General features: G+C 40.8%; 2 protein-coding genes across 2 annotated transcripts; one reads left to right on the plus strand and one right to left on the minus strand.

Annotated features, from left to right (window-relative positions):
- Nucleotides 1-1,154: 1,154 nt before the first annotated feature.
- LOC139453279 (solute carrier family 23 member 2-like) lies at nucleotides 1,155-16,460 on the plus strand. Its single transcript, XM_071234914.1, has 11 exons — nucleotides 1,155-1,214; nucleotides 2,921-3,078; nucleotides 4,875-4,972; nucleotides 5,546-5,646; nucleotides 6,402-6,583; nucleotides 6,797-6,920; nucleotides 10,812-10,968; nucleotides 12,956-13,209; nucleotides 14,187-14,460; nucleotides 15,133-15,228; nucleotides 16,270-16,460. Exons 1-11 carry the CDS (start codon nucleotides 1,194-1,196, stop codon nucleotides 16,458-16,460), a joined length of 1,656 nt encoding a protein of 551 aa, XP_071091015.1. The 5' UTR covers nucleotides 1,155-1,193.
- Nucleotides 16,461-18,382: 1,922 nt separating this feature from the next.
- Nucleotides 18,383-26,980, minus strand: LOC139451889 (aldo-keto reductase family 1 member B1-like). The gene is made up of 9 exons (XM_071233183.1): nucleotides 26,737-26,980; nucleotides 21,408-21,469; nucleotides 21,141-21,221; nucleotides 20,500-20,622; nucleotides 20,104-20,207; nucleotides 19,369-19,459; nucleotides 18,887-18,970; nucleotides 18,521-18,591; nucleotides 18,383-18,425 (listed from the first exon to the last, which is right to left on the minus strand). Exons 1-9 carry the CDS (start codon nucleotides 26,978-26,980, stop codon nucleotides 18,383-18,385), a joined length of 903 nt encoding a protein of 300 aa, XP_071089284.1.
- Between the last annotated feature and the right edge of the window lie 315 nt (nucleotides 26,981-27,295).

Here is a 27,295-nt window from a genome sequence, read left to right on the forward strand (position 1 = left end):
GGCATTCGTAACTCGTGGTGGCGGCTATAAACGGCAAGCATAAGCCACTAATTTGTCAATCAAATGTCAACATTTTTCAAGTTCGATAATGCCGAGACTCAGCGCTGCCCATCGGAACATCGCCATAGGACGTATCCAAAGAGGGGAATCGCAGTCTTCTATTGCACGCCAATTCCACGTCCATCAGAGCACCATTTGCCGCCTTTGTGACCGATACACACAGTTCTCTTCAGACCGTCCGAAAACCGGTCGACCACACCACGAGATCTGACTTGGTTGTTGTTTGTTGTTCAGGGTAATTTGACAGTAAGTCGCTACATGAATCAAAATTCTTCAACCTCACCTTCTTCCAACCATTGACCACCAGAGGGAGCTGTTTCAACAGGACAACGCTCCACCGCACACAGCTCGTGTCACGGTAGACTACACCAAAAATGCCAACATCAATGTGTTGCCCTGCCCTCAATCCAATCGAACACTTCTGGGATGAACTCGATCGACGTGTACGTCAACGTCAGAATACGCAACTGGCCAACGAGTTACAAGCAGAATTCCGCAGGACAGAACTCGTACACATATCCCGTCAGTGCCGAGGAGATGCAGAGCCGTGATTGCTGCCGGGGGCGGTCACACGAGATACTGAGTTTAGCGCAACCTTGTGGCCTTATGAGACATGACCATGAACAGTTGTCAATGCCTTTGTACATCGACAACCCGTGACTCTCGAGATCCGAAATGTCCTATTTGTATCTATGATATTATTAAAATCTACCTGTGCGTTTCTTTTTTTGAAGAATGTAGATAGATTTATGTCCCTTTTTATTTGAATATGTGACATTCATAGCCAAATTTGATATGTTGTTCATTTGAATGATGCCTATTTTAGAAACGAATGATTGTGATTAAGACCTTAAGCTGTGACATTTATTTACCATCTGCCACATGAACATCAGGCTCTATATTGTATCCCCCGGAGAATGAAAGGATATTCACTCTTCTTGCAACAGGACGTGTTTGGTATGTTTGTGAACATGAGTTCATCAACACAAGAAAGTGTCGCTGAAGTGTCAAGTATTGCTATCTCTGATGGCAATGATTCCTGCCACGAAGAGTCGGGGGGAACAGAAGATCCACTTGTTACCCACAATGAAAAGCTGCAATACACTGTCATACAGATACCGCCTATCCCGCTAATGATCGGTGCTGCCATACAGGTAAAATACGACCTTTATATTTGGATAGGATGAAATGCAATCCGATCCCGTTCGACGCATTTCACGTCAAGCATGGGGTGCTGAAGGGTTGTATTGTCATACTGTTAAGTTACCAGTATATGATTCAGAATATTAATAATATTATTCAAATATAGTCGACCCGTGAAGACCGGGGTAGAATAGGTGTTCAGCAAGCCATGCTTGCCGTAAAAGGCGACTATGCTTGTCGTAAGAGGCGACTTACGGGATCGGGTGGTCAGGCTTTGCTGACTTGGTTGACGCATGTCATCGATCCAAATTGCGTGGATCGATGCTCATGATATCAATCACTGGATTGACTGGTCCAGACTCGATTATTTACAGACCGCCGTCAATACGGTGATGTATGGATTGTCTGGTCCAGATTCGTTTATTTACAGACCGCCGTCATATAGCTAGAATATTGCTGAGTGCGGCGTTAATCAACAAATCAAATACGGCCTGATGTTCTTTCACAGTTCAGCATGAACATGACTAATTTCAACAGGTGGTGTGATATGTATGCCATCGATGTCTTCAAGTCCAAACATTATCGCTTTTTAATACCGTATACATATATGATCATAGTCGAAAACAATGCTTGTAGTAAGAGGCGACTAACGGGATCGGGTGGTCTGGCTCTCTGACTTGGTTGATGCATGTCATCGTGTCCCAATTGTGTGGATCGATGCTCATGTCAATCGGTGGATTGTTTAGTCCAGACTTGATTATTTACAGACCGCCATCACATGACTGGAATATTGCTGAGTGTGGAGTTAAGCAACAAACAAACAAAAACAATTTGATTATGGCTTCATCGTCTATGGTGGAGCATGTTAAAGTAATTAACCGAAACTAGATACTATATCAATTATAGGTCTACAGCAACCGATGCTTGCCGTAAAAGGTGACTATGCTTGTCGTAAAAGGCGACTAACGCGATCGGGTGGTCAAGCTCGCAGACTTGGTTGATGCATATCATCGATCCCAATTGCATGGATGGATGCTCATGATATTAATCACTAGATTGTCTTGTCCAGACTCGATTATTTACAGACCGCCGTCATATAGCTGGAATATTGCTGAGTGCGGCGTTAAACAGCAAACCAACCAACCAACAAACTATATCAATTATCAAGGCCTGAGGCATTGCCTTGGGTTTTTACGAACTGGCCTGTGAAGATTCGGGGTAGAATAGGTCTTCAGCAACCCATGCTTGTCGTAAAATGACTAACGGGATCGGGTGGTCAGGCTCGCTGACTTGGTTGATGCAGGTCATCGATCCCAATTGCGTGGATCGATGCTCACGATGTCAATCTCGGGATTGTCTGATTCAGACTCGATTATTTACAGACTGCTGGAATATTGCTGAGTGTGGCGTTCAACAACATCAAACAACAACACGCAATTAAACCAGCGATCGGTTACACCTACATGTACTTGGGTTGTCAGTCCAAATTTGAGGGGGTCATTTGCAGTCGCTTTGTAAAGTTGTGTCGTTTAGTCGTACCAACATTTCGATTCCCAGTCTCAAATGCTTAAACATTGCTCTGTGTCGCTATTGCTTTCTGTCCCCATTCACCTGAAACTCTGCGATATAACTGAAATACTGTCTAATGCGATTTAAACACAAATCCTTACGCTCAGTGCTCTTGGTAATATCGGATATACATGTATGTATTTTTCAGCATGTCTTAATATGTCTACCAGCGTGTTTGGCTACAAGCTTCATCGTCGCAGACGTATTGTGCGCAGCTTCTGATAGTCCAATCAGACCAAAGTTGTTTTCTTCAACACTGTTCTTGTGTGGCATTTGTACAGTGTCCCAAACGATTCTGGGTTTACGGTAAGAGTATTGCGTACTGGCATCTCCTATGTGTCTGATTAAGATGAACATACATTCTTTCATTCCTGTAATGATAAAGTTGGTTAAATAAATAATGTGTTCATTTGCAAACGAGAATATGTCTCTGGGTACTGTTTCTGTATTTGTTTGGAATGCACAATTTGTACACTATAACCTCATCGCCTGCAATGTATGTACATAATGCAATGTTGTGCAGTGATACAACTGATATCATTGTTCAAAGCATCATTAAGTCCCATCTCACCCTCAGAATATAGGTGGGGACCCATGCAGGTAGCAAAGGCACTGTAAGTCACCATGGTCTCCAGTAAGGTGATCTACCATCAGTTGCTGGCGATCTATAGCTCTTTTTTATAATGTATTGTTCTGTGTAGTGATGTAATTTTATGGTTCCATGCTAGTTTTCGTATTGGAGGGGGGGGGGGGGAAGTTGGTATTAGGACTATATCATATTTTGCTGCCCCTCCTCATTTTATATCACATGTTTTCATTGATTTTTTGTGATGTTTAAAAATTGGTTTCACCTTATTACATCTGCATCATAAATGTAACCAAAAGTAAAACCAGATAAAATATACCATGATATGTTTTATATATTATAAGTTCAAGAGAAATTCTTAAGTTGAAAACATGATCACAATTATCCGTTATCCAAAATAAAAATCGTTCAATAACAATACCTCAATTTTACATTCCCATTCATTTTTTTTACAAAAAGTGCAAAAAGGGTTGTCATCAATATTCAGTTTATGTAGAAACACATTTCTTGTCAGTAGTCTGTGTAAGATTCTAAACTGAAGCCTAAGCTCAGTTGCATGTGTTGTCTCAAAAGATTTCTTATAAATATGATTCCATTCTCATTCACTTTAAAATAGACTTCCATTTTGACCTGGACATATCTTTCTTTTCTTTGTTTGTTGTTTAACGGCGCACTCAGCAATATTCCAGCTATACGACGGCGGTCTGTCAAATATTCGAGTCTGGACCAGACATTCAGTGATTGACATCATGAGCATTGATCCACGCAATTGGGATTGGTGACATGCTTCAACCAAGCCAGGGAACCAGACCACGTGTAACATAGCATCTTACGACAAGCTTAGTCGCCTTTTACAGCAAGCTTGGGTTGCTGAAGAGCTATTCTACCCCGGGTCGACCTGGACATATCAACAAGTTGACAACAAGAGAACACATCGTAAAGAAATTAAAGTTTATTATTATACCTTCGATCCTTTTCCTACATAACTCTTCATTGTAATAGGTGTAAAATCTGAGTAATTGTATTGAATTTATCAACATGAACTTCAAAGATATACTCTGCTAAAGTATATAGGCAAAGGTGATTTTAGATGTATATTTTATATATTGGCACACATCATTGTCATTGATCCAGGTTCCATATGGGACACATGGAATAGTAGATTTTCAAGGTGAAGGTCATCTGTTCTCAATATATTGTATGGTCACCATTTGAGTCCAAAACAGACTGGCATCGTCGTCCCAAAGAAGCAATCAGATCCCGAACTGAGACAGGACCTGGGTGTTGTGATTCATGAAAGGCTGTTGTCAGTCTTACCCTGTGAGGTCGGGTGTTGTCTTGGATAATGACGTTCGCTTGTTGCATAAGGGAAGGACGTGTGTCCGAAGAATGACATCCGTGGAACGTTGTGCGGTTTAATTTCCGCCGTCACATGGCTGGAATATTGCTAAGTGCGGCGTTAAACAACAAACCAACAACAACAATAACTAATCTTTCTTCAATTTTCCTTTGTCAGACTCCCAATTTTTCAAGGACCTTCATCAACATTTTTACCAGTTCTTCTCGCTTTACAGAACGATATTGAATGGTCATGTAGCTATAAGACCACTGAAGGTTTGTATATTCTTTTAGTATTTGACAGTACTTTTTTTGCTCACGACCTGTTGTATATAATAAGTCCAATGTCTCGGCAGGTCATGGAGACTAATTATTCTCTCGCGATGACGTTTAATATTTCATTTTCATATCCTGTATGATCATATCCATTTGGGTCGAATATCAACGCAACTCTGCACTCCTTCATGAAATCAACCCCAGTAGACATTTCACTTCAAATTTGTTCGAGGTTTAACGCCGCACTCAGCAATAGTCCAACTGTAAATACTCGAGTCTGGACCAGACAATTCATGACATCATGAATATAGATCTACGCAATTGGGATACGATGGCATGCAGTTTTTCGCCTTTTACGACAAGCCTAGTTGCCTCTTCCGGCAAGAATGGATTGCTGAAGACCTATTTTAACCCGGGTCTTCACGGGTCATTTCACTATAGAATAAATCCCAACTACATATGCTTGAACGAGGCGATGAATCGGGTGGTCAGACTCGGTGACTTTCTCTGTTCCAATCATTTGATGCACAAGGTATTTCCGAGTTCTATAACTATATTGTTTCGCTTCTCCAGGTGATGCGATGGGCAGCCAGAACTTTACGCTAATTACTGATTTCAACATATCTGAAAATGCTCCCACCCTCAGACTTTCCGAAACTGAAAAGCTGCAGAAGGTAACGTAAACTGACAGAAAGTACCAGTACTTTATCAAGTTTTAAGGTATCTTCTTTAAAAAACATGTACATAATAATATGGCAATTAATGAAGGCATTTATTCGACCTGTAATAGAAAACTAAATGATACTAAAGTTTATATATTCAATCAGACTTCATTACCTAATTCACGTTTATTATCTTTATGTATATTTTGTGTCACTTTTTCTACTTTTCTGACAATACACGTTGGATCTGAAGAAACGTTTTTTGGCATACCAAAACATTGCTTCCACAATATGTCTCTTCACGCTCCATGTGTTCGTTCTCTTCCATGGACGCGACCCGTGAAGAGCCGGGGTGGAATAGGTCTTCAGCCACCCATGCTTGCCGTAAAAGGCAACTATGCTTGTCGTAAGAGGCGACTAACGGGATCGGGTGATCAGGCACGCTGACTTGGTTGAAGCATGTCATCAATCCCTATTGCGTGGATCGATGCTCATGATATCAATCACTGGACTGTCTGGTCCAGACTCAATTATTTACAGACCGCCGTCATATAGGTAGAATATTGCAGAGTGCGGCAACCAACCATCCAACCATCTTCCATGGACGCAGGATATGATACATGTGTCTTGTTTTGTTTTTTCCGTAACGATCTACTATTAGATTGTAGTTAAAACTAATTCATTCCTCAATATAATTGAAATCGTTAAACTGAAGTTTGAGGGAGCAAATCACATTCATCCACTCTTTGTTCATGGTTATATTGCAGTTATCTGGAAGCCTTATGGCAGCTTCACTGGTTGAGATATTTATTGGTGCAACAGGTGTTGTCGGCGCTCTGCTTCGTTACATTGGACCTGTGACTGTGGCGCCTACAATATCACTAGTTGGGTTTTCTTTGTACAAAATCCCAATACTTTATTCAAGACCTTCATGGGAAATTGCTTTAGCGTGAGTAAAACGTGTATTATTGTTTAAGTTGGTCACATCATAACTTAATAACGCTTGCTTTTGAGGAAGTCGGAATAGTACAATGGCTTTTAGCTTTAAGTAGAGATTTCCTATGATTATCAAGATGTGTTGACGAAGACCAGTTCTAACCCGGATCTTCACGGGTGTAATCAGCATTCATTCTTTTACTGATTAATTTTCTTTTTACGACAGAGGTGCTGTGACGGTAATCGTCTTTTCCCTTTTCCTTGAAAACGTACAAATACCACTCCCCTCATGTGGAAGAAACAACGAGAAACGGAAGAGGAGCGCTGTACGACTTTTCGGGTTATTTCCGGTATGTCATGGTCATGACCAAATATATGATTCATGTTCTGACACCCTCAGTATGAAAACCTGTTTCAAAATCTATCAAACCTGGTTCCTTCACTTGGAATCAGAATTCAACCACACATCACTGCCGCTAAAATAGATCTAAATATTAAATCACCTTGCCGTCTTCTGTCTTCTCCTTCCTGGCAGATGGTGAAGCCAGAAGTAGACCTCACTCTAACCAATCTAAAAAAGTCGGATGCCAATCCTTTGGTATTTCAACAATCATATAACCAATTTCGCTCCAAATGTAATTCTCACAGGTCCATGTTTACAGACGGGTCTAAGGATGGTGACAAAGTTGCAAGTGCCACCATCATTGGATCCAGAACTGTCTCCTCAAGAATCCCAGATTTTAGTTCAATTTTTACTGCTGAGGCCAAAGCTATCCTAACAGCTTTGACCTATATTCAACAACAAAACCAATAAAAAAAATCATCATCTTCTCTGATTCGTTATCTTGCCTTCAGGCACTTAAAAGTGTCTCACCATATCACCCTATTATCCTTGACATTTTAGAGCTCTATAATGATCTTTCCACTGGCCAATGTGACATCGTCTTTTGCTGGTTACCAAGTCATGTAGGCATAACAGGTAACTCAAAAGCCGATGCTGCAGCTAAAGCAGCTCTTGACAAAGCGTTATCTCCACTTCTTATCCCGTCCAGTGAAATCTGAACCAACCATCAAATCTTATACTCGGGATCTCTGGCAAAAGAGGTGGGACACCCAGGTAGGAAGCAAAAAACTACACGAATTGAAACCAACAATCGGTCATACCTACTTGGGTTGTCAGTCAAGACATGATGAGGTCGTTTTACGACGATGTCGTATTGGCCACAGTCGGTTTACACACGAATATCTGCTTAAGACAGACGAGGACGAACCTCCTAAGTGTATCCCTTGTGATGAAAGGTTCACCGTCAAGCATATATTCACAAGGGATTCAAATTATCAAAGAGTAAATCTAAAAGATCTATTTTCCCGTGTCAGCAGGCATCTCATCACAAATTACTTGAAAGAAATTGGTCAGTATAATACATTTTAGATATGTATGTGAATAATTAAATGCTTGTTTTTAACTTTGGTGTGAGTGAGTGAGTGAGTGAGTGAGTTGGGTTTAACGCCGCTTTTAACAGTATTACAGTTATATCGCGGCGTGTCAGCTTAAAGCCCGAAGTGATGCAGGTCTCAGACGTTTACCACTTCGATGGAACCCACGAGAACGGGTATGATGCTGACAAACCTAAAACATAATCGGGGAGAACCGGGATTCGAACCCACAATCATAGGTTTCTGGCGTGCCTAAGGGTCGCAATTCTGCACAGCGAATCGGGCGCCTTAGACGACTGGGCTACCCGTGCCCTCAACTTTGGTGTGATGCTACTATTAACAGACATTATTGGTTAAGGAGGTTAAAGTACCGTAAAAATATTGCCCCCCTGTGTGACACGTAATCTTAATCATAATCAATGTAACTATCATCAACAAGTGTTTTAAGCCAACTCATTGATGAGTGTTTTTTTAATATTGGCTGGCATTGTGCACAACCACCAGTGGCTAAAGTGATGACGTGAATCCTGCTGGGGTATCATGCAGGAAGCAGAGGTACTGTAAGTCCCCATGATCCCCAGCGAGGTGGCCTAGCTTTGGTTACTGATGGCCTATAGCTATATAATATTGTTATGCTCAAATATGTTTCAGGAATTGTTTCTAAATATAGTATGCTCAAATATGTCCTACAACTTATTTATGCAAAGTTTTGTTTAAAAACGACTAAATTGTAAATATATTAACTTGGTCTCATAGAAATATGGCTGAGATAATGCCGATGCGACGTTAAATTGTAACTCACTCACTCACTTATGTTCTGTTTATTCACACCTATTGTTCCTATGTCATCCGATACAAGCACCACTTGAGTAGTATTTACTTATAAGAAGGGACACACGCTATATATGGGAGGAAAGCGCTAGGGATGCAGGTATGAGACACTATCAATTCTGTGATGAAACAAGCACGAACACGAATCACAGCGCTGTCTATTGAAGATCGTATTCAGGGAGGGTCTGGTATTCGACCCCATGACCCCTGTACTGTTTGTTTTGGGGCACTGCTCTGCACAGTCAGACTCCTTTGACGACTGGGCCTCCCGAGAGAAGCAGTACAAAGTTTCTAAATTGGTTTGTTTTTATGTTTGTATTGCTATTGCTATTCCACCTTGTGCACTTTGCTTCATAACATAGTGTATGTATACTGAGTCAAATTAAAAACTTCACATTTTTAAAAGTAATCCCATATATGATATACAACGGACAAATGTATCCGAGAAGTTTTAATCATTAATGTCCAAAGAAGGATTTTAATTAACGGTTGTAACCATAATTTGTTCCAAGCACCTACGGTATTCGATGATAACATCAACAGATCATAAGTTCCAAGCACGAGAATCTCATAGCACATAAGTTCAGTAGCGTGTATGGCCACCATGTGCGTTGACAACTGCCACACAACGCCTCTGCATGGACCTTGTGATGCTTGTGAACACATGATTGGGAACACGACGCCATTGTTGCTGCAAAATGGTGCCAAGATCTTGCAAATTCTGTGGTTGGTTCTGGAGAGTGCGCAGACTTCTGCCAAGAGCATCCCAGACGTGTTCGATGGGATTGAGGTCGGGAGACCTTGACGGCCAGTCCATGACGTTGACTTCCGCATTCTGAGGTCCTGAAATTCCTTGTCAAAATTGCTGTGTGGGGTCTAGCATTGTCGTGTTGGAAGATCAAACCGGGTCCATGTGCTGCCATAAAAGGCAGAAGTTCTGGTGCCAGTACCTGGTCGCGGTAAGCAGCAGCGTTGAGGTTGCGGATGACAAGAAGCCTGGAATTGCATTGCCACAGAAAGCACCCCACACCAAATCTGTCAACTTCCTGTACACAACACTGGGCGTAACATTCATGACGGCGTCTCCACACCCTCTCCCTACCATCAGCAAATTGAAGATTAAATCGGGATTCATCACTTAAGAAGACTTGATTCCAATTCGTCTGAGTCCATCGTAAGTTTCGCTGTGCCCACAATTGACGTTGACATCTGTGTAATTGAGTCAGAATCGGCCGGGAGTATGGCCGTCGTGCTTGAAGGTGAGAAGTTCTCAGACGGTTTCGAACAGTTTGCGGACTCAGTCTACCCCTAAACAGTTCATTTCTGGTTGATGTAGCCGTCAAAAATCGGTTACGGAGGTGACGTAAGACAAACTGACGATCCTCTGCATGTAACGTCACACGTGGTCGACCTGGCCGAGGGCGATCAGCGGTGGTACCCGTTTGCTGTAGACGCGTCTGTAAATCATAAACAGTCCGTCGACTACAACCTATCGTCCTTGCGACTTCAGCTACGGACGTTCCCGTCTGCAACATGCCGATGGCACGTTCACGTTGCACTTTTGAAAGGCGTGGCATGACAAATGTCCGTAAAGACTTTTGTTTTTCTTGTGTTTTTCTTTTTTTGTTAATGACTGCTAACAAGTTTGGCTGTAAACACGTGTCGGTATTATGGCCACGTGACCAGTTGCACGTGAAAAAACACTTTTGCCACTATAGTGCTGTGCACATGATTTTGATCGATTCACCTGCACAAAAACGAGTGTTATCTGAAGACAGTGCGTGGCCATTACTGTTTAAATACACAATAAGGGCCCACAATGATAAGTGGTCAAAATGTTAACATTTTAGGATTGTGAAGTTTTTAATTTGGTTCAGTATAGTGCAGGTTAGTTAAACGTGCACTATACCATATAGCCTTCAGATATGCTCACAAAACGTTTGGCTAGTTAAGGTGTCTTAAATGTGTTTCAGATCTTGCTAAGCATCATTTTGATGTGGACGATATGCGCCCTCCTCACTGTCACCGACGTCTACCCTGACGACCCTGGCAGTCTTCGTTATAGAGCCAGGACCGACGCTAAATCGTCACTCGTGTTCCAAACGCCTTGGCTGATTTTCCCATACCCAGGTGACCAGAAAAGACGTACCGTATTCGACGTAATATGCGCCCCGTCCTAATAAGCGCCCACGGCGATATTTGCTGATATATATTGGCTAGTGAACAATGCCAATTAACATCCCTTCCAATTGATCATTGTACCCAAGACTTATTTATTCGTGTATAATACGCACTCGTGTGGTCTGTGCACCTTTAATTTTCTCGCCAAACTTATACTCTTACTCTTATTAATTTTGAGAGCGCCCTGGGTGCTTATTACGTCAAATACGTGTGGTAGGATCCTCATTTAATGTGTTGATACCATATAGATCTAGCGGAGGCATCGTTTTCCGGATGCATTGTGATTGGAAGACAAACAATATTTGATGTAAGTACCAAACTATCCACAAGACCGTTGTCTACAGCGGCTGCCCGGAGAGCGGTAGCTACCACAGACATTAAAATATGGTATTTGATGATACCCTGCCTGCCAGTAGGCGTTAAGTGGGTAAAAGTGGGACCGGTCGGCACAGTCCGTATATTGTATCTGATTGGTGTAACCATGTTTAAAATGAGGAATGGTATATCAGAGGGCAAGCACGATAAATTGCATGTTTTTGATCCCAGAGGGAATTGGTCTTCAGCAACCCACCCAATCCCGTTATAATTAGTCGCCTCTTAGGACAAGCATAATGGCCGTTTGTGTCGTCATAAAGCTGGGATATTGCTGAGTGCAGCGTTAAACAACAAACAAACATGGACAGACAGTCGCCGTCGTGCACAGACAAGGATTGCACGTAGACAACAGGAAACACGGAAACATTGTCGGTTTCTTCATGTGTCATTCGTAAAACAACCAAACCTTTGAAAGGTACGACTGCAGCCAGTGTCAAAATGAATGCCCTGACTTGACCCAAGTATGTCGGGGCATTCATTTCTTGACCAAAGAATGGACCCGTGAAGATTCCGGGTGTAGAATAGGTCTTCAGCAACCCATGCTTGTCGTAAAAGGCGACTATGCTTGACGTAAGAGGCGACTGACGTGATCGGGTGGTCAGGATCGCTGACTTGGTTGATGCATGTCATCGATCCCAATTCTATCGATTGCTCATGATATCAATCCCTTGATTATCTGGCCCAGACTTGATTATACTTACAGACCGCCGTCATATCAGCTGGAATATTGCTAGAATAGTGCGGCGTTTATAACTAACTAAATTCAAGCGGGTCCAACCGAAAGAGTCACGTTGATTTTCCCAATAAACAACTCTTGGTAATACCATCCAATTAACTGTGTAGATTGATGTACGCTTGTCTTTGTCCCACTGGTTTGTATAAGTAATGTATATAGAATATCACCCCAAGGAGTTTCATACTTTTCTTTCGACGATTTTTTATATCAAAAGACACAAGGGTGGGATTCTATTTATCATCCAAAATCATTCTTTTCCAACGTGTTTATTTTTAAATAGTTATAATCAGTGTCTTGAGTGTAAAGAGTACAGATAACCGGCTTGACCGCCGGACAGTAGCAGAGATTTGTCTGAGGTCTTTTATTGTGACGTCATGGTGACGTTGCAATGGTCTGTGAAGCATTGTGGTGCAATTTATTGTATTTAATCCGGTAATGGATATCCCTTGTTCTCTCACCCAAGTGATATTTCGTGTGGAAACAAGTTTTGGATGAAAAAGTACTTTCTTACTTTGAATATTTCGGCGCTTTAGTGAAATTAAATATATGATAGCCATACATCTGCATATCGCTTGTGCATATTTATTGTTGGTACACATAATTCAACCAGTATTGAAACATAAGTCATTGAAGAAAAGTACATTCCGCAGCATGAAAAGATGTCATTTGTTCCTCTCATTATATAGTGCCTAAAGTTATAACTCAATCGTTTGTGTCTTCTCGGCCAGCACACGAAATATTCATATTTGATTATATTCTTTCGTTCACATAACGCGACAAATTGGGCTTCACAAAGAGCTTGAGGTTGGACTATTTGTCTTTCAGGTCAGTTTGGAATGCCAGGATTCAGCCTTGCTGTGTTTATCGGGTTTAGCACGGCATTCTTTTCCTCCTTTGTCGAGTCTGTCGGGGATTATTTTGCTGGGGCGAAGGCATGTGAAGTCGATACTCCACCAAATCACGCGGTAAACAGAGGGATTCTCATGGAGGGGCTTGGTGGACTCCTTTCTGGTGCTGTAGGTGTCGGCCACGCTACAACGTCTTACAGTGGCAACATTGCAACAATCTCTGTGACGAAGGTACTGTTCCTTACATGAAACTGGTCTGGTCACAGTTTGGAATTTTAGTTTTTTCGGTATAAAAATATCACCTAAACTGTGATACTTGCTGTTTTACAGTCCTTTGTCGACAAGTATTTAAACATAATTAAGTTGTTCTCAATATGGCTGCAATATTGGCGATGTGATGTAAAATTCTAACTCACTCACTCACTTAATGCTACTGCCTCAATACGGCCTGGTCTCACTTTGGTTGCTGGCGTATCCCATTTGTATATCGTGTTACTGCATAATAACTTCTCCTTATAAAAATAAATGTTAATACTAAATCAATAATTAACTGTGTATTGTACTGTCCATCGCTGACAAGTGTTCATAGAATCCAAATATATTTTTTATTAATGTCTCAGTTCTCGTCACAATATAGCTAAAATATTGCAGATGCGACGTTTAATTGTTAAATTCACAGTCACTCACTCACTCATTACCGCATTCTTCTGTAATAGACAGAGAGAATCGGGGCGGGGGATATAAATTGATAGATGCATGTCATCGTATCCCAATTGTGCAGATCGATGCTAATAATTCCAATCACTTGATTATAATCCAATCACTTGATTGTCTGTTCAAGACTCGGGATTTACAGGCAGCCGTCATATTAATGGAATATTGATGAATACAACAAACAAACAAACACACACTCACACAAACATGACATCACGTAATAGTAATGTATATTATCCATTGATTGGCGTTAAGAGTTCTGATGGTGGCATTATTGTAACTCGTCAGGTAGGCCTTTTCTTTAGGAAAGTAATGGTATTCTACACAAGGTCCATTACAAGCCAACTGATGATAATCACTAAATAGTCAGTGTAATTTTGACTGGATAGATTTGCAATTCCCATGTGCACATAATCACTTTTTTGTCGCCTAATGCATTCACGGCAAACCGTTAAATCACCAGAGATGTCTTAAAACAATAATATTTGTTGCAGACAGGGAGCAGATCCGTGATGGTATGTGCTGGAGTCATGCTGATCATCTTTGGCTTCCTTGGAAAGCTTGGGGCTGCTTTAGCATCTGTACCAGATCCAGTTTTAGGGGGTGTTATGATCATCATCTGTGGAATGCTCGTTTCGATAGGCTTTTCGACCTTACGTTATGTCAACTTGAACTCGTCCAGAAACCTGGCGGTTTTGGGGTTGTCATTCTTTGTGGGTGTTTTCCTGCCAGAATGGATTGACAGGCACCCTGATATTATCAATACAGGTGAGAGTTTTTAAGTTGTTGGATAGAACAGCATGCGTTTATTTTACCACACATCGTCGAGAGGTGTAGGGATGATTGGATGTTTATTTCAATACAACTGCATTTCTCTTGAATCGTGAAGACCCGGGTTACAAGATGTCTTCATCAACCCATGCTTGCCGTCAGAGGCGACTAACAGGGTCAGGCTCGCTGACTTGGTTGACGAATTTCATCGTATCCCAATTGTATGGATGGATGCTGTTGATGTCAATCACTGGATTGTCTGGTCCAGACTCGATTATTTACAGACCGCCGTCCTATAGCTTGAATATTGCTGAGTGCGGCGTTAAACATTAAAACCAAACCAAATCAAAATATGCTTGTCGTAAGAGGCGACTAACGGGATCGGGTTGTCAGGCTTGCTGACTTTGTTGATGCATGTCATCATGTCTCAATTGTGCGGCGTTAAACAAACAACAGACAAACTTTCAGTATTATCCAATATGGACAGACTAAATGTGACATGTTTAAGGATCATATGTTCGATTCAATTTGAACCCATGCTTTTACTTGACAGTCGGAAAATCTCTGAATATGAAAACATGCTTTGTTGTCTGTTTTCACGAGTGACCAACCCCATCCAAAGATCTGGAAGGATGATCTGTATGTTGTATTTATTGAATTCCCTCTCAGGAAACACCGAGGCAGATGCGGTTTTGAAAGTTACTTTGGGAACACACATGTTCGTGGGTGGTGTGGTCGCGATGATCCTTGACAATACTGTGAAAGGTATGCACATACTCAGAGGATACTCGTGTACCTTTCAGAAGATTTAGATTGCTCGGGAGAAATTCAGTAAGCGACAAAATCCTTAGGAAATATCTGCTAAGAGCAGAGTCGATTGTACGATTCCGACTATATCATGAGCAGGTGTTTATGAATCACTATCTAATAATGATGATACCAGGTGTTCCGAAATGGTGACCGTATGCTGCCCAAACACATGCAAAGGCAAGTCAAGTGTTCCCTTGAAAACAACCATGGGAACATATGGTACAAGCAATTGCATGTAACTTTTTCAAAGCTTTACTTATACCGTGAATGACGCATGACGTTCTTTGAAATCTTGATAGCAAGTGCATGCTCGAGTGTACCTCAATAGTTATAAAATCTAGACACCACAGACCATTGCTCGACATAAAGGGAATGTTGGCTCTTGCAAAGACTGCATTAGGGATAACTCAATAATTAAGTCCATTATGCAATCTTCTGAATAGTTTTTGTTACTCTGAATCTGTAAGCGTAGATGTAAATATGAAACAGATGAGGTGGTCTATTTGGTCCCTTTAATTGCTGGACAAATCAGTGGAAGGGAAATGGCTACTTGGCCGTTATTAACGATATCAGATCAAAGATATACCTGAAGTTTAAGTTAAACTTTATGGCCAAATTGCCTCTTTTAAATTACCATTACGATCAGAACTGAGATGATATAGTCCGAATCGTACAATAGACTCTTTGCTTTTCGAAGAGATTTCTTATGAATATGGATATGTGAAGAAAAAGATCAGCAAAGAGGGCAGCATAATTGGTACCCATGGGGATGCCTACTTCTTGTCTAAATGATTAATCGTTGCCTTGACGTAAACGCAAAAACATTGTGAAAAATGCAACACATCTATAGTTATTGGGAAATAATCACCTTCATGTTGACAAGTCAACTGATGATGATCTTGGCAAATTTATGTTTCATTTATGCATGGTTAGAATGGTCTTCATCTTTGCAGTTCTCGGTATATCAATAAGTGACACTCGTGTATGTTATTTCAGGTACACTTGAAGACAGAGGCATTACAATGTGGCGAAAACATCATGACATCGACTCTAGTGCTCAAGAAGAGAATGAAGGCTCTAACACGATTCCTTCCTCGGTTGCATATGGCTGGAAGTGTGTACCAAGTCTGTACAACAAGTTACACATCCTCTCATACCTACCCTTCATGCCTCCGATACAGAGGTGAACCGAATAAATCGACATGTTCTCTCGACAAAGACATCCTGTAGCCATGCATTCATGGCTTGAATTTTAAATGTATTGTTTACATAACTTGACATTAAATATCTGCCAAAATATCGACATGCCGTTCATCGTACTTTACATCTTACATGAACCATTATACATATACTAAACAACAAAAGTTCCTGTAACATTGAATAAGATTTAATGCAAAGTTATGTTTTTTACCAAATCTGAAACAATTTCGGTTTGCAACAGATAAAAGTTTCCAAATTATTCTCCCGTTGCTATTGTGTTTTTATCAATTGTATTGTCTGGACTTATGGACGGCTTCATCATTGTAACATCTTTTTTGTTGTGAAGATAAAGGGGGATAAATGTGTGACCCGTGAAATCCGGGGTAGAATAGGTCTTCAACAAATTATGCTTGTCGTAAGAGGCGACTAATGGGATCGGGTGGTCAGGCTCGCTGACTTGGTTGATGCATGTCATCGTATCCCAGTTGCGTGGATCGATGCTGATGATGCCAATCACTGGATTGTCAGACCGCCATCATAGCTGGAATATTGCTGAGTTCTGCGTTAAACAACAAACAAACAAATGTGTCAAGGCATAGCAGACAGATGTAGTTGTGTAGTGATTGAGCTTGGTTTATCGCTGCTTCGAACAGTACTTCACCAAAGACCACGAGTATGATGCTGAGACACCTACCGAGAGTCTTATCCATAATAATGCGAATTGCGGCAGCCTAGACGGTTGGGCCGTCCATGCCACCTCCCGGGTGAAGCAGAGTTGCAACGGTTGATATATGTGCGCCTCAGTGAGTTTCCCAATTGCGTGGACGTCACGATATGGATGAAATATTACCGATGTGACGTTAAATGTTAATGATTAGCATCCCTCTCTTTCAACGCTGGTCATCATAGTTGGGCTTGAAAATTATGGGGCGGTCGGGTAGCCTAGTGGTTGAAGCGTTCGCTCGTCACGCCGAAGACCCGGGTTCGATTCCCGACATGGTTACAATGTGTGAAGCCCATTTCTGGTGTCCCCAGCCGTGATATTGCTGGAATATTGCTAAAAGCGGCGTAAAACCATACTCACTCACTCACTCACTCACTCACTCACTTGAAAATTAAGGATGATATTTTGACAGTGTTTATTTCACACCATCATAAAATATGTCCTCTTAAGGGCCAAGAATACCATATGATGCATTCTGTATTTCCAACCTCTTATGGATATATGAATAGAGTTTACCTATAGAGTTTATGTATTCAACAACGTTGATGCAATAGCAGGCATACTGAAGGGCATCAAGTGTAAAGGTGTTGTAGTGAAAGATGAACACCATTTCTTTTCAGGTTATTATCATACGTATCCATCTAGTACGAACTTTAATCCTACATCCCATGTTATCTAACGGATAAGGACTCCCGATGTTGACTCAATGCAGTAAGCAAACACCTCGTTACAGCGGTGCTAAGCACCCAGGACGCTTTCACATTGGGAATTCCTACACCCGCTGATCGCGATACTCGGTAGCCAGTAACAACCATGCTACGTAAAATATAGCAGTCCGACCCGATCCATAGCTCCTGGTAAAACGCCGTCCACGTGGACGCTGTGTGACAAGACTCCTCGCCCCCCGATACCCGGTTGACATGGGTGACATGGGGCTGAAAAGCAACCCATACATGTCGTAAAACACGACTAACGGGTTCGGGTGGCCCTGCTCGCTGACTTGGTTGATGAATGTCATCGGCTCTTCACTGGTTTTGATTAACAAGTAGTAAACGTAATCTAAGTGTGATGAATTATAACACGGACCCCAAAGGGCTTTTAAATCAGATTAGATCAGAGTGCTTTATTTGTTACATAAAAAGATTTCTCGTTCAAGGTGTTACTATTTTTGCAGTTCACGTTGATTCAAAACTCAATGTAAAACGGATAATGTTGGCTTTTCGACATTCTGTAAAAAGAAAAGAAATGTAAATAAATACGTTCAATTATGACTGTCCGCAAATTGGAAACAAAGATTGTGTGCTTTTTACATAGTATACTCACGTGGCAAATGCGCAAGCTCTGAAATTCCTGTCCACGTTCATCTCCTCCTCTGTCAGTTGAAAATCGAAAACCTGTTGAATATAGAAGTAAATATTGAATACAAAATGACATAATCCCTGTTCACATGAACTGTGTGAATAGTTCAGTGACATTCGTTTTCAGATGGTACTGTGTTGATGGAATGGATACATTCTTAGAGAAAATGCACGTCGCATTATGATCACCAGCTGAATCAGCCAACATCATATTAAACATCAAGACAAAGGTCTTCCTTTAGTATGTGCGATACTTTAGTTCTAACTGCTATGACTGCTCACACTGTACTCAATCGCCTCAGTGTCACACAATTAACGCTATATTACTTACCTGAAAATTTTCTTTGATTCTGGATGGCGTGACGCTCTTGGGGATGACAATGGTATCCCTCTGTAGCCCCCATCGAAGGACAACCTATGTTTATAAAATTGATGTTTCCAGTGGTACACATTTTTGTTTGTTGTTTTACCCCGCACTCAACAATAGTCCAGTTATACAACGACGGTCTGTAAATAATCGAGTCTGGACTTGACACTCCAGTGATTGACATCTAGAGCAGCGATCTACCCAATTAGGGTACGATGACATGCATCAGCGAGCCTGACCACCCGATCCCGTTAGTCTCCTCTTACGGCAAGCATAGGTTGCTGAAGACCAGTTCTAATTCGGATCTTCACGGGGGTATTAAGATCTGTACGGGGTAACGAAGATAAAGAGTTATGTCGACCTATGCAAGTAAGTGAGTATGTTTTTTTACGCTGCTTTTAGCAAAGTTCCAGCAATACCACGGCAGTACTAATTTTTCAGTATACCTGAGCTACAGTCTTCCCGTATTTCTTGTCTAATTCTTGAAGCGATGGCTCATCAAATAGTCGTCGGAAAGCAGCATCCGATCTGAAACAAAGTGTAATCTTATCACAAAGTACAGTATCATTTAATATAAAGCCCACCTATCTCGTAAAAATAAATGAGACATAGAAGTGATCGCAACACCCTACTTAATTGTCCTATGTCATGGGGTTGCTTCCCTCTCCCCGACTGGCATACTTTGGGGTTTTCTTCATTATCGTCGTGAGTTAAAGACAAATCACTTCCACTTTACTAATAGATAGTAGAACTTTCCCTTTATTTCGAGCAGAATCTTGTAGAAAAAATTGCCACTGTGTACCAAGCGTACAGGGTTTGGACTGTGTAGTGGTTTGAACGACCCTCCTAAATCCCCGTCTCTATTTCAGCTGTACCAAAGGAAACACGATCTTTCGGCGTATGATACCAGCCACTTCAGAACGTATTAGACCCCAAATGAAGGTCAAAAAATATATTTTAATGTCTTATTATACATTTTACATTGGGAATAAAAAACAAACGTGCAAATAAAACAATAAGGTCGTGGCAGTATTTGAATGTTTAAAGGTCCAATTAAGGGATATATTTCCTTGACAACCTATGTGATTCATCTTTGGTTGTTTTGTTGTTAGAATGTTCAAATATGTTGCTGACAAGGAATATGATGTCAGTTACATGAAGTGTGTGACTTACCTAAACGCCGGTGGTCAGAACTTCCGAGGGGCGAGTAGGCTGTGATAGCAATCCCTTTCTCTCGACAGAAGGATATCAGTTTGTTGTTCAGGATGTAGGGATTGATTTCGACCTGTCAATAATAATCACGTACATGTATGTGAAAATCAGCGTTACAACTCATCAAAGCATACACGTGTAATAATTATTATATATCTTCTATTCTAAGACATACAATGTCATTTTGTCTTGATATTAGTTTGTTGTTCAGGATGTAGGGATTGATTTCGACCTGTCAATAATAATCACGTACATGTATGTAAAAATCAGTGTTACAACTCATCAAAGCATCCACGTGTAAAAATATATCTTCTATTCTATGAAAAACAATGTCATTTTGTCTTGATGTATGATGTCATTTTTACCTGGTTGGTCACTGGTACATATTTCAACCCTTCTGTTTGTACAAGCCGTTGTAGTTGTTCTGAGTTGAAGTTGGATACGCCAATAGACTTGGTGAACCCTTTCTCTACAAGCAATTCCATTTCCTGGAGGAACACAAATTTCATTACATAATACAATGTAAAATTGTACTCTGTGTTTTTTCATGAGCTAGTGAATTACTGTGTTTTAATGTTACTTGAAATGTTTGTTTGTTGTTTAACGCCGCACTAAATAATCGAGTCTGGACCAGGCAATCCAGAGATTGAAATCATGAGCATTGATCCGTGGAAATGGCATAAGATGACATGCAACAACCAAGTCATTGAGTCTGACCACCCGATCCAGTTAGTCGCCTCTAACGACAGGCATAGTCGCCTTTACGGCAGGCATAGTCGCCCTTTACGGCAAGTATGGGTTGCTGAAGACCTATTTTAACCCCAATCTTCACGGGTCGCTGGAAATGTAATTCAGTATACAAGTATCAGGACATACATGTACAAACTGTCTTTAAATTGGATGAACTCAGAATAACAATCAGGGCAAAATTGGGACTCCACTGTCAGTTACTATACATTACCAGGTATGCTTACATGTCTATCAGACGCCTGTTGTTGTTACTCACCTTCCATGTATCGAGGTAGTCAGCATCTGACAAGATGAGGATGCCGTTAGCATCCCTAGGCATGCTTTCGACTGTGTCCTCCTACAGAAAAAAAAACACATTACACACACATTATGTAATGTAAATATTGAAAGTTTACACATCGTGCATGAGAGCACTACATATACAATAGTTTTTGGACATAGAAATGGCACATCTTCTTCCCATATATAAAGGTTCGAGGAAACAGATGATATGAAGAGACATGATGGTAACCGTTCTTGTTACCTTGAAGGCAACTGGCCAGTGGATTAGGTACAGATCAACGTAACACCCCCCCCCCCCCCCCCCTTTTCATAACATAGACTTGTCCGACACTGCCGAGGTCGGATTCTATTCAGGCAGTCATCATTATTAAAATACGGGTAAATATTTTTAAAGCTAGTACATTTTATCATCATCCTTAAAGAGGCTGTACATTATGTTGATATCTCATTTAGAAATAAACGACTCGTGATCGTTGTTTATCGCACAATAAAACCAATCATTGTTTATTCTCTCTGCAGTGTTTTATTGTTACCATAACCAACTCCAACTCGTCGTTTATTTTCTAATTTAACTGCGGTCTACTAGAGCATGGTGTATATGTCATGTTGTTTGTTTGTTTGTTTGTTGTGTAACGCCGCACTCATCAATATTCAAGCTGTATGACGGCGGTCTGTAAATAATCAGACAATCCAGTGATTGATATCATGAGACTCAATCCACGCAGTTGGGATAAGATGACATGCGTCAAACAAGTCAGCGAGCCTGACCACCCGATCCCGTTAGTCGCCTAAGACGTATATGTCATGTAACTGTGTATCTGGGATACTAGATCATGGTGTATTTATTGTGGAACTTAAGTCTCCTGGGCATGGTGTACACGTTATGTAAATCTTGTCCACTAGGACATATGTGCTATAAATCTCTCATCTTCATATATATCATATTACTACGGTCGACTAGAGCATGGTGTATATGGCATGTACCACCGGTGTATAAGGTATGGTGTATATGGCATGTACCTCCGGTGTATTAGGTATGGTGTATATGTCATGTACTTCCGGTGTATTAGGTATGGTATATATGTCATGTACCACCGGTGTATAAGTATGGTGTATATGTCATGTACCTCCGGTGTATTAGGTATGGTGAATATGTCATGTACCTCCGGTATATTAGGTATGGTGTTTATGTTATGTACTTCGGTTGTATTAGGTATGGTGTATATGGCATGTACCTCCCGTATATTAGGTATATGGTATATATGTCATGTACCTCCAGTGTATTAGGTATGGTGTATATGTCATGTACCTCCGGTGTATTAGGTATGGTGTATCAGTTATGTGTCTCCGGTGTTTTAGGTATGGTATATATGTCATGTACCTCCGGTGTATTAAGTATGGTAAATATGACATGTACCTCCGGTGTATTAGGTATGGTGTATATGCCATACACCTCCAGTGTATTAGGTATGGTGTATCAGTTATGTGTCTCCGGTGTTTTAGGTATGGTGTATATGTTATGTACCTCCAGTGTATTAGGTATGGTATATATGTTATGTACCTCCGGTGAATAAGCTATGGTGTATATGGCATGTACCTCCGGTGTATTAGATATGGTGTATGTGTCATGCACCTCCAGTGTATTAGGTATCGTGTATATATTATGTACCTCCGGTGTTTCAGGTATGGTGTATATGTCTTGTACCTCGGATGTACTAGGTATTGTGTATATGTCATGTACCTCCGGTATACTAAGCATGGTGTATATATGATGTACCTCCGGTGTATAAGCTATGGTGTATATGTCATGTACCTCCGGTGAATAAGCTATGGTGTATATGGCGTGTACCTCCGGTGAATAAGCTATGGTGTATATGGCGTGTACCTCCGGTGAATAAGCTATGGTGTATATGGCGTGTACCTCCGGTGAATAAGCTATGGTGTATATGTTATGTACCTCCGGTGAATAAGCTATGGTGTATATGTCATGTACCTCCGGTGAATAAGCTATGGTGTATATGTCATGTACCTCCGGTGAATAAGCTATGGTGTATATGGCGTGTACCTCCGGTGAATAAGCTATGGTGTATATGTCATGTACCTCCGGTGAATAAGCTATGGTGTAGATGGCGTGTACCTCCGGTGAATAAGCTATGGTGTATATGGCATGTACCTCCGGTGTATAAGCTATGGTGTATATGTCATGTACCTCCGGTGAATAAGCTATGGTGTATATGGCGTGTACCTCCGGTGAATAAGCTATGGTGTATATGTCATGTACCTCCGGTGTATAAGCTATGGTGTATATGGCGTGTACCTCCGGTGTATTAGATATGGTGTATGTGTCGTGCACCTCCAGTGTATTAGGTATCGTGTATATGTTATGAACCAAAACTAAAGCTGATCTTCGTTGATATCTGAATTTCCCAATCGACATAATATCAGAATAAAATAATGTGGTATGTGATATGTATGGTTTGAGGAATCGAAGAATTAAGATAGAGCTAATGCTGTTCATTTTGTATACATTTGATAACGGACTATATAAACTTATAAAATGAGAAATCGATATGAACATGTTTTTCTGTGCTAATAACCATGTGTTACAGTCTATGTGAATGAGTACTATGTGGGCAAACAATACGCAAAAACATATAGTTCTATCACAAGGTAATACGCTCAGGTGAACACGGTTATCGGCAAACCATGGAAGCATAGCATTGTTTCAATGCAAATAGTTCCACTTCAATAAAGGAAACCTTTTTTGCATGAATGGAATGGAATTCTAAATCAGCCGATTGAGTAATAAAGGGCTTTTCGATGAAAATATGGTAAGAAGGTTATGCAAAGCCTGCCCATGCACAACATCATATGATCACGAACCATATAAATTGTAGCTGTGTCAGCGCAGCATACCAAGTCAGGCACCTTCACCGCATGCTACTCCGATCGTCGACATGTCAGCAGTTCCCATCGTCAAATTTAGTGATGGAAAGTGTATGCCTGTTGTTGGTCTGGGGACTTGGAAGGTAAGAATTATGAAATATGGGTTTATGTAAGTATGAGGACAGAGACAGACCCGTACACGGAAGACAGTAAAATCCAGCGACCTTGCGTCATTTCTCGCTTTCGTAGGACAAATACCCCAACTTGGGTTTTCGCTTTACTGATACTAGGGAAATTTGGATTTTCGCTAACCAGGCACGACACCAATACTACTCGTATGAAGTGTCGTGATACAAAATACAAAATTTATATATAAAGGCATACAGTATACGAGAACGCGCTATCGGACGTCCCCAGACAAAGCTAGTGAATTTGTCGCCAGACGTGACAGATTTCAATGGAAAATATTTCACAAGATGTTGCAAGCTGCGAAGTTGATGGGCCACCTGGTACAATACATTTGTCATACTTTTGTGGTGTTTTTTTAGACGTCCACGCGTATCGCTAATAACGCATGCACATGCCTATCCGTCATGATCAGTGTACAGCAAAACCTCAGTCTACAACTTCGCGTGGATTTCCGATAAACTACCAAATGAAAACAAAATGACAACAGTCTTTGACATTAAATGACACCTTAACTGACTTGAAGATTCATAGAAATAAATACGTATTATGTAGAATTTTTCATTTGACACTTATAGAGCGAGCTTTATTGGAAATGTTGCCAGCCCAATTCAGAAGTCACTGGGTTTTGGCTAGCGGTCAGGCAACTATTTCTAACACTGCTGTTGATTACTGTTGTTTAGCCGACAATGAAGAGATACAGATATGCTGCGATTGAACCTATGATAGCCATAAAGAATACTGGGAAGTGACATTCATCTTCAACACAATTTTTGTAATGGAAGCATGTTCTTTCATTGATTGGTAAATAAGGGTATCTAACAGTTTCTGTTTTTAGAGGGTCAATGCCACATCTGAATTTCGCAAAGGCGGAACAAAAACATCTTGGAATATGAGATGAAACATAATTTTTTGTACAATAAAATTGTTTAAGGCAGCGATGTGTTCTTAACTTGTTAAAACCACTATTTCCATTTTCCCATAAGAGCATATCATTCCACTTTCTCAAATAATCATTCATAAGCTGATCTTCTACACATGAACATAAAAACGACCTGTTAACAAGGGCAATTTGTATTTTAAACCTGAGATAAACAAAATTCTTTTGTATTCTAAACTTCCGATTTCTTTAATTATTTGCAGCACAATCATCAGCCGAAACAAATACATATTTATTAAGTCTAGACGGCATATTTTTAAAACGACACCAATGTGTTGCAATACACATCCGACTGAAATAATATGTGGTGACCAGCCAACATCACCATTAACGGCTACATTTGGGGCATATTTGCCAATACCAAGAAAAAATCTAATGGCTTATGATGTACAACATTGACCGCAGACACCGCATAATTGTCCCATATACAAGCACCATAGTTCAATACAGGCCATAACATAGTATCATACAACTTTGTACATTTATTGAAATGCATACCACCAATACTTTTAAATTTAAATAGAAGCAGGCCCAGCGCCCTATTTGCTGACTTAGCTGCTGCAAGTGCCGTAGCGGTATAATCTCGATGCGCTGTTAGCAGTAAACCTAGAATTATAACTACTCACAACTTCTATATTATTTTTACCAACATAAAAAACAGACTGCGTCTGATTAAAAAAGGATTTCTAAAATGTACAACTTTAGACTTCTCAGGATTTACTTTAGCTTGTTTTCACAGCACCAATTGGGAAGTACATCTAATAGTTGATTAATAGTTCATTTTCAGTTAGTATTGCAATGTCGTCCGCATATCCTCAAGCTGCAATATTCATGTCACCAACCTTTATACCAAGATTCAAATTATTTAGCGTACATAACAAATCATTAATTAAGATATTAAACAAAATTCGGAATAATAAACAACCTTGTTTCAATCTTCTATTGAAATTAAACCACGATGTTAAGAAACCATTCACTCTCACACAACACTTCACATCTTTACAAAGATTATAGAGATTCAAACATTTTACCACCGATACCACACTCTGAGATTCTATTCCATGGGATATTACGATTTATGCTGTCATATGCTTTCTTGCAGTCTATGAAGGCAACATAAGAGACAACTTTTGGGATATTCTAGTTTCTATAATTGATGTCAGGGACGACACGCCGTTATATAACAGTAATACTGTTGAAAGCACCGTACGTTAAACACGGAATCTCTCACTCACTCACTATAAAAAACGCAATGGTAATAACTTACGAGGTTAGGAAGAAGCAGGCGCGCATATATATATATATATATATATATATATATATATATATATATATATATATATTTGAACTGAACCGTATACTGAACCGTAAAGAAACATCACCCTAAATAACTGACAAGAAATCAGCGACACCAAGCCCTTGGACGATTGCAAGCTGAACAAACCGCCCGGCAATTAGCCAATGCATTTGAAGTCCACGTAGGGACCATATAGAGGCTCCAGCAATGGTACCAGACCACCAACACTACAGATGACCAACTATGTAGAGGAAGGGTCACCACCCGACGTCAGGACCGTCAGATTGTGCGACAGCATCTTCAAGATCGCTTTGTTACTGCTGCGGAAACGGCTCGACAGACAATGGGGACACACCAGCGACACATTAGTGCGGACACCGTGCGTCGACGATTTACGAGCAGACATCTCCACTGTCACAGTCCACACCGAGGACCCATTCTGACACCACGTCATCGCCGGGAGCGTCTTCAGTGGGCAACGCAGCACCAGCATTGACGCCACCATTAGTGGAGCAGAGACCTCTTCTCAGACGAAAGCCGTTACTGTATCTCAACATCAGAGAAAGAGAAAGAGAGAGTCTGGCGACGCCGTGGAAAACGTTATTCGGATGCTTCTGTTGTTGAGAGAGACTCGTGGGGTGGTCCGGGCATCATGGTGTTGGGTGGAATTGGTCTTGCACAGAGGGTCGACCCTGTGGTCTTCTAGAACATCGGTCCAAGGATAGGCAATGGTGTCACAACAGCTCGGTACATTGATCAAGTCTTGAGACCACACGCCATACTTTATTTGGCACGAACCGCCTCCGGGGTGTAGTGGTAG

Source organism: Haliotis cracherodii, unplaced genomic scaffold (genome assembly GCF_022045235.1).
Source record: "Haliotis cracherodii isolate W230 unplaced genomic scaffold, xgHalCrac1.p SCAF_9, whole genome shotgun sequence".
Lineage (NCBI taxonomy): Eukaryota > Metazoa > Mollusca > Gastropoda > Lepetellida > Haliotidae > Haliotis > Haliotis cracherodii.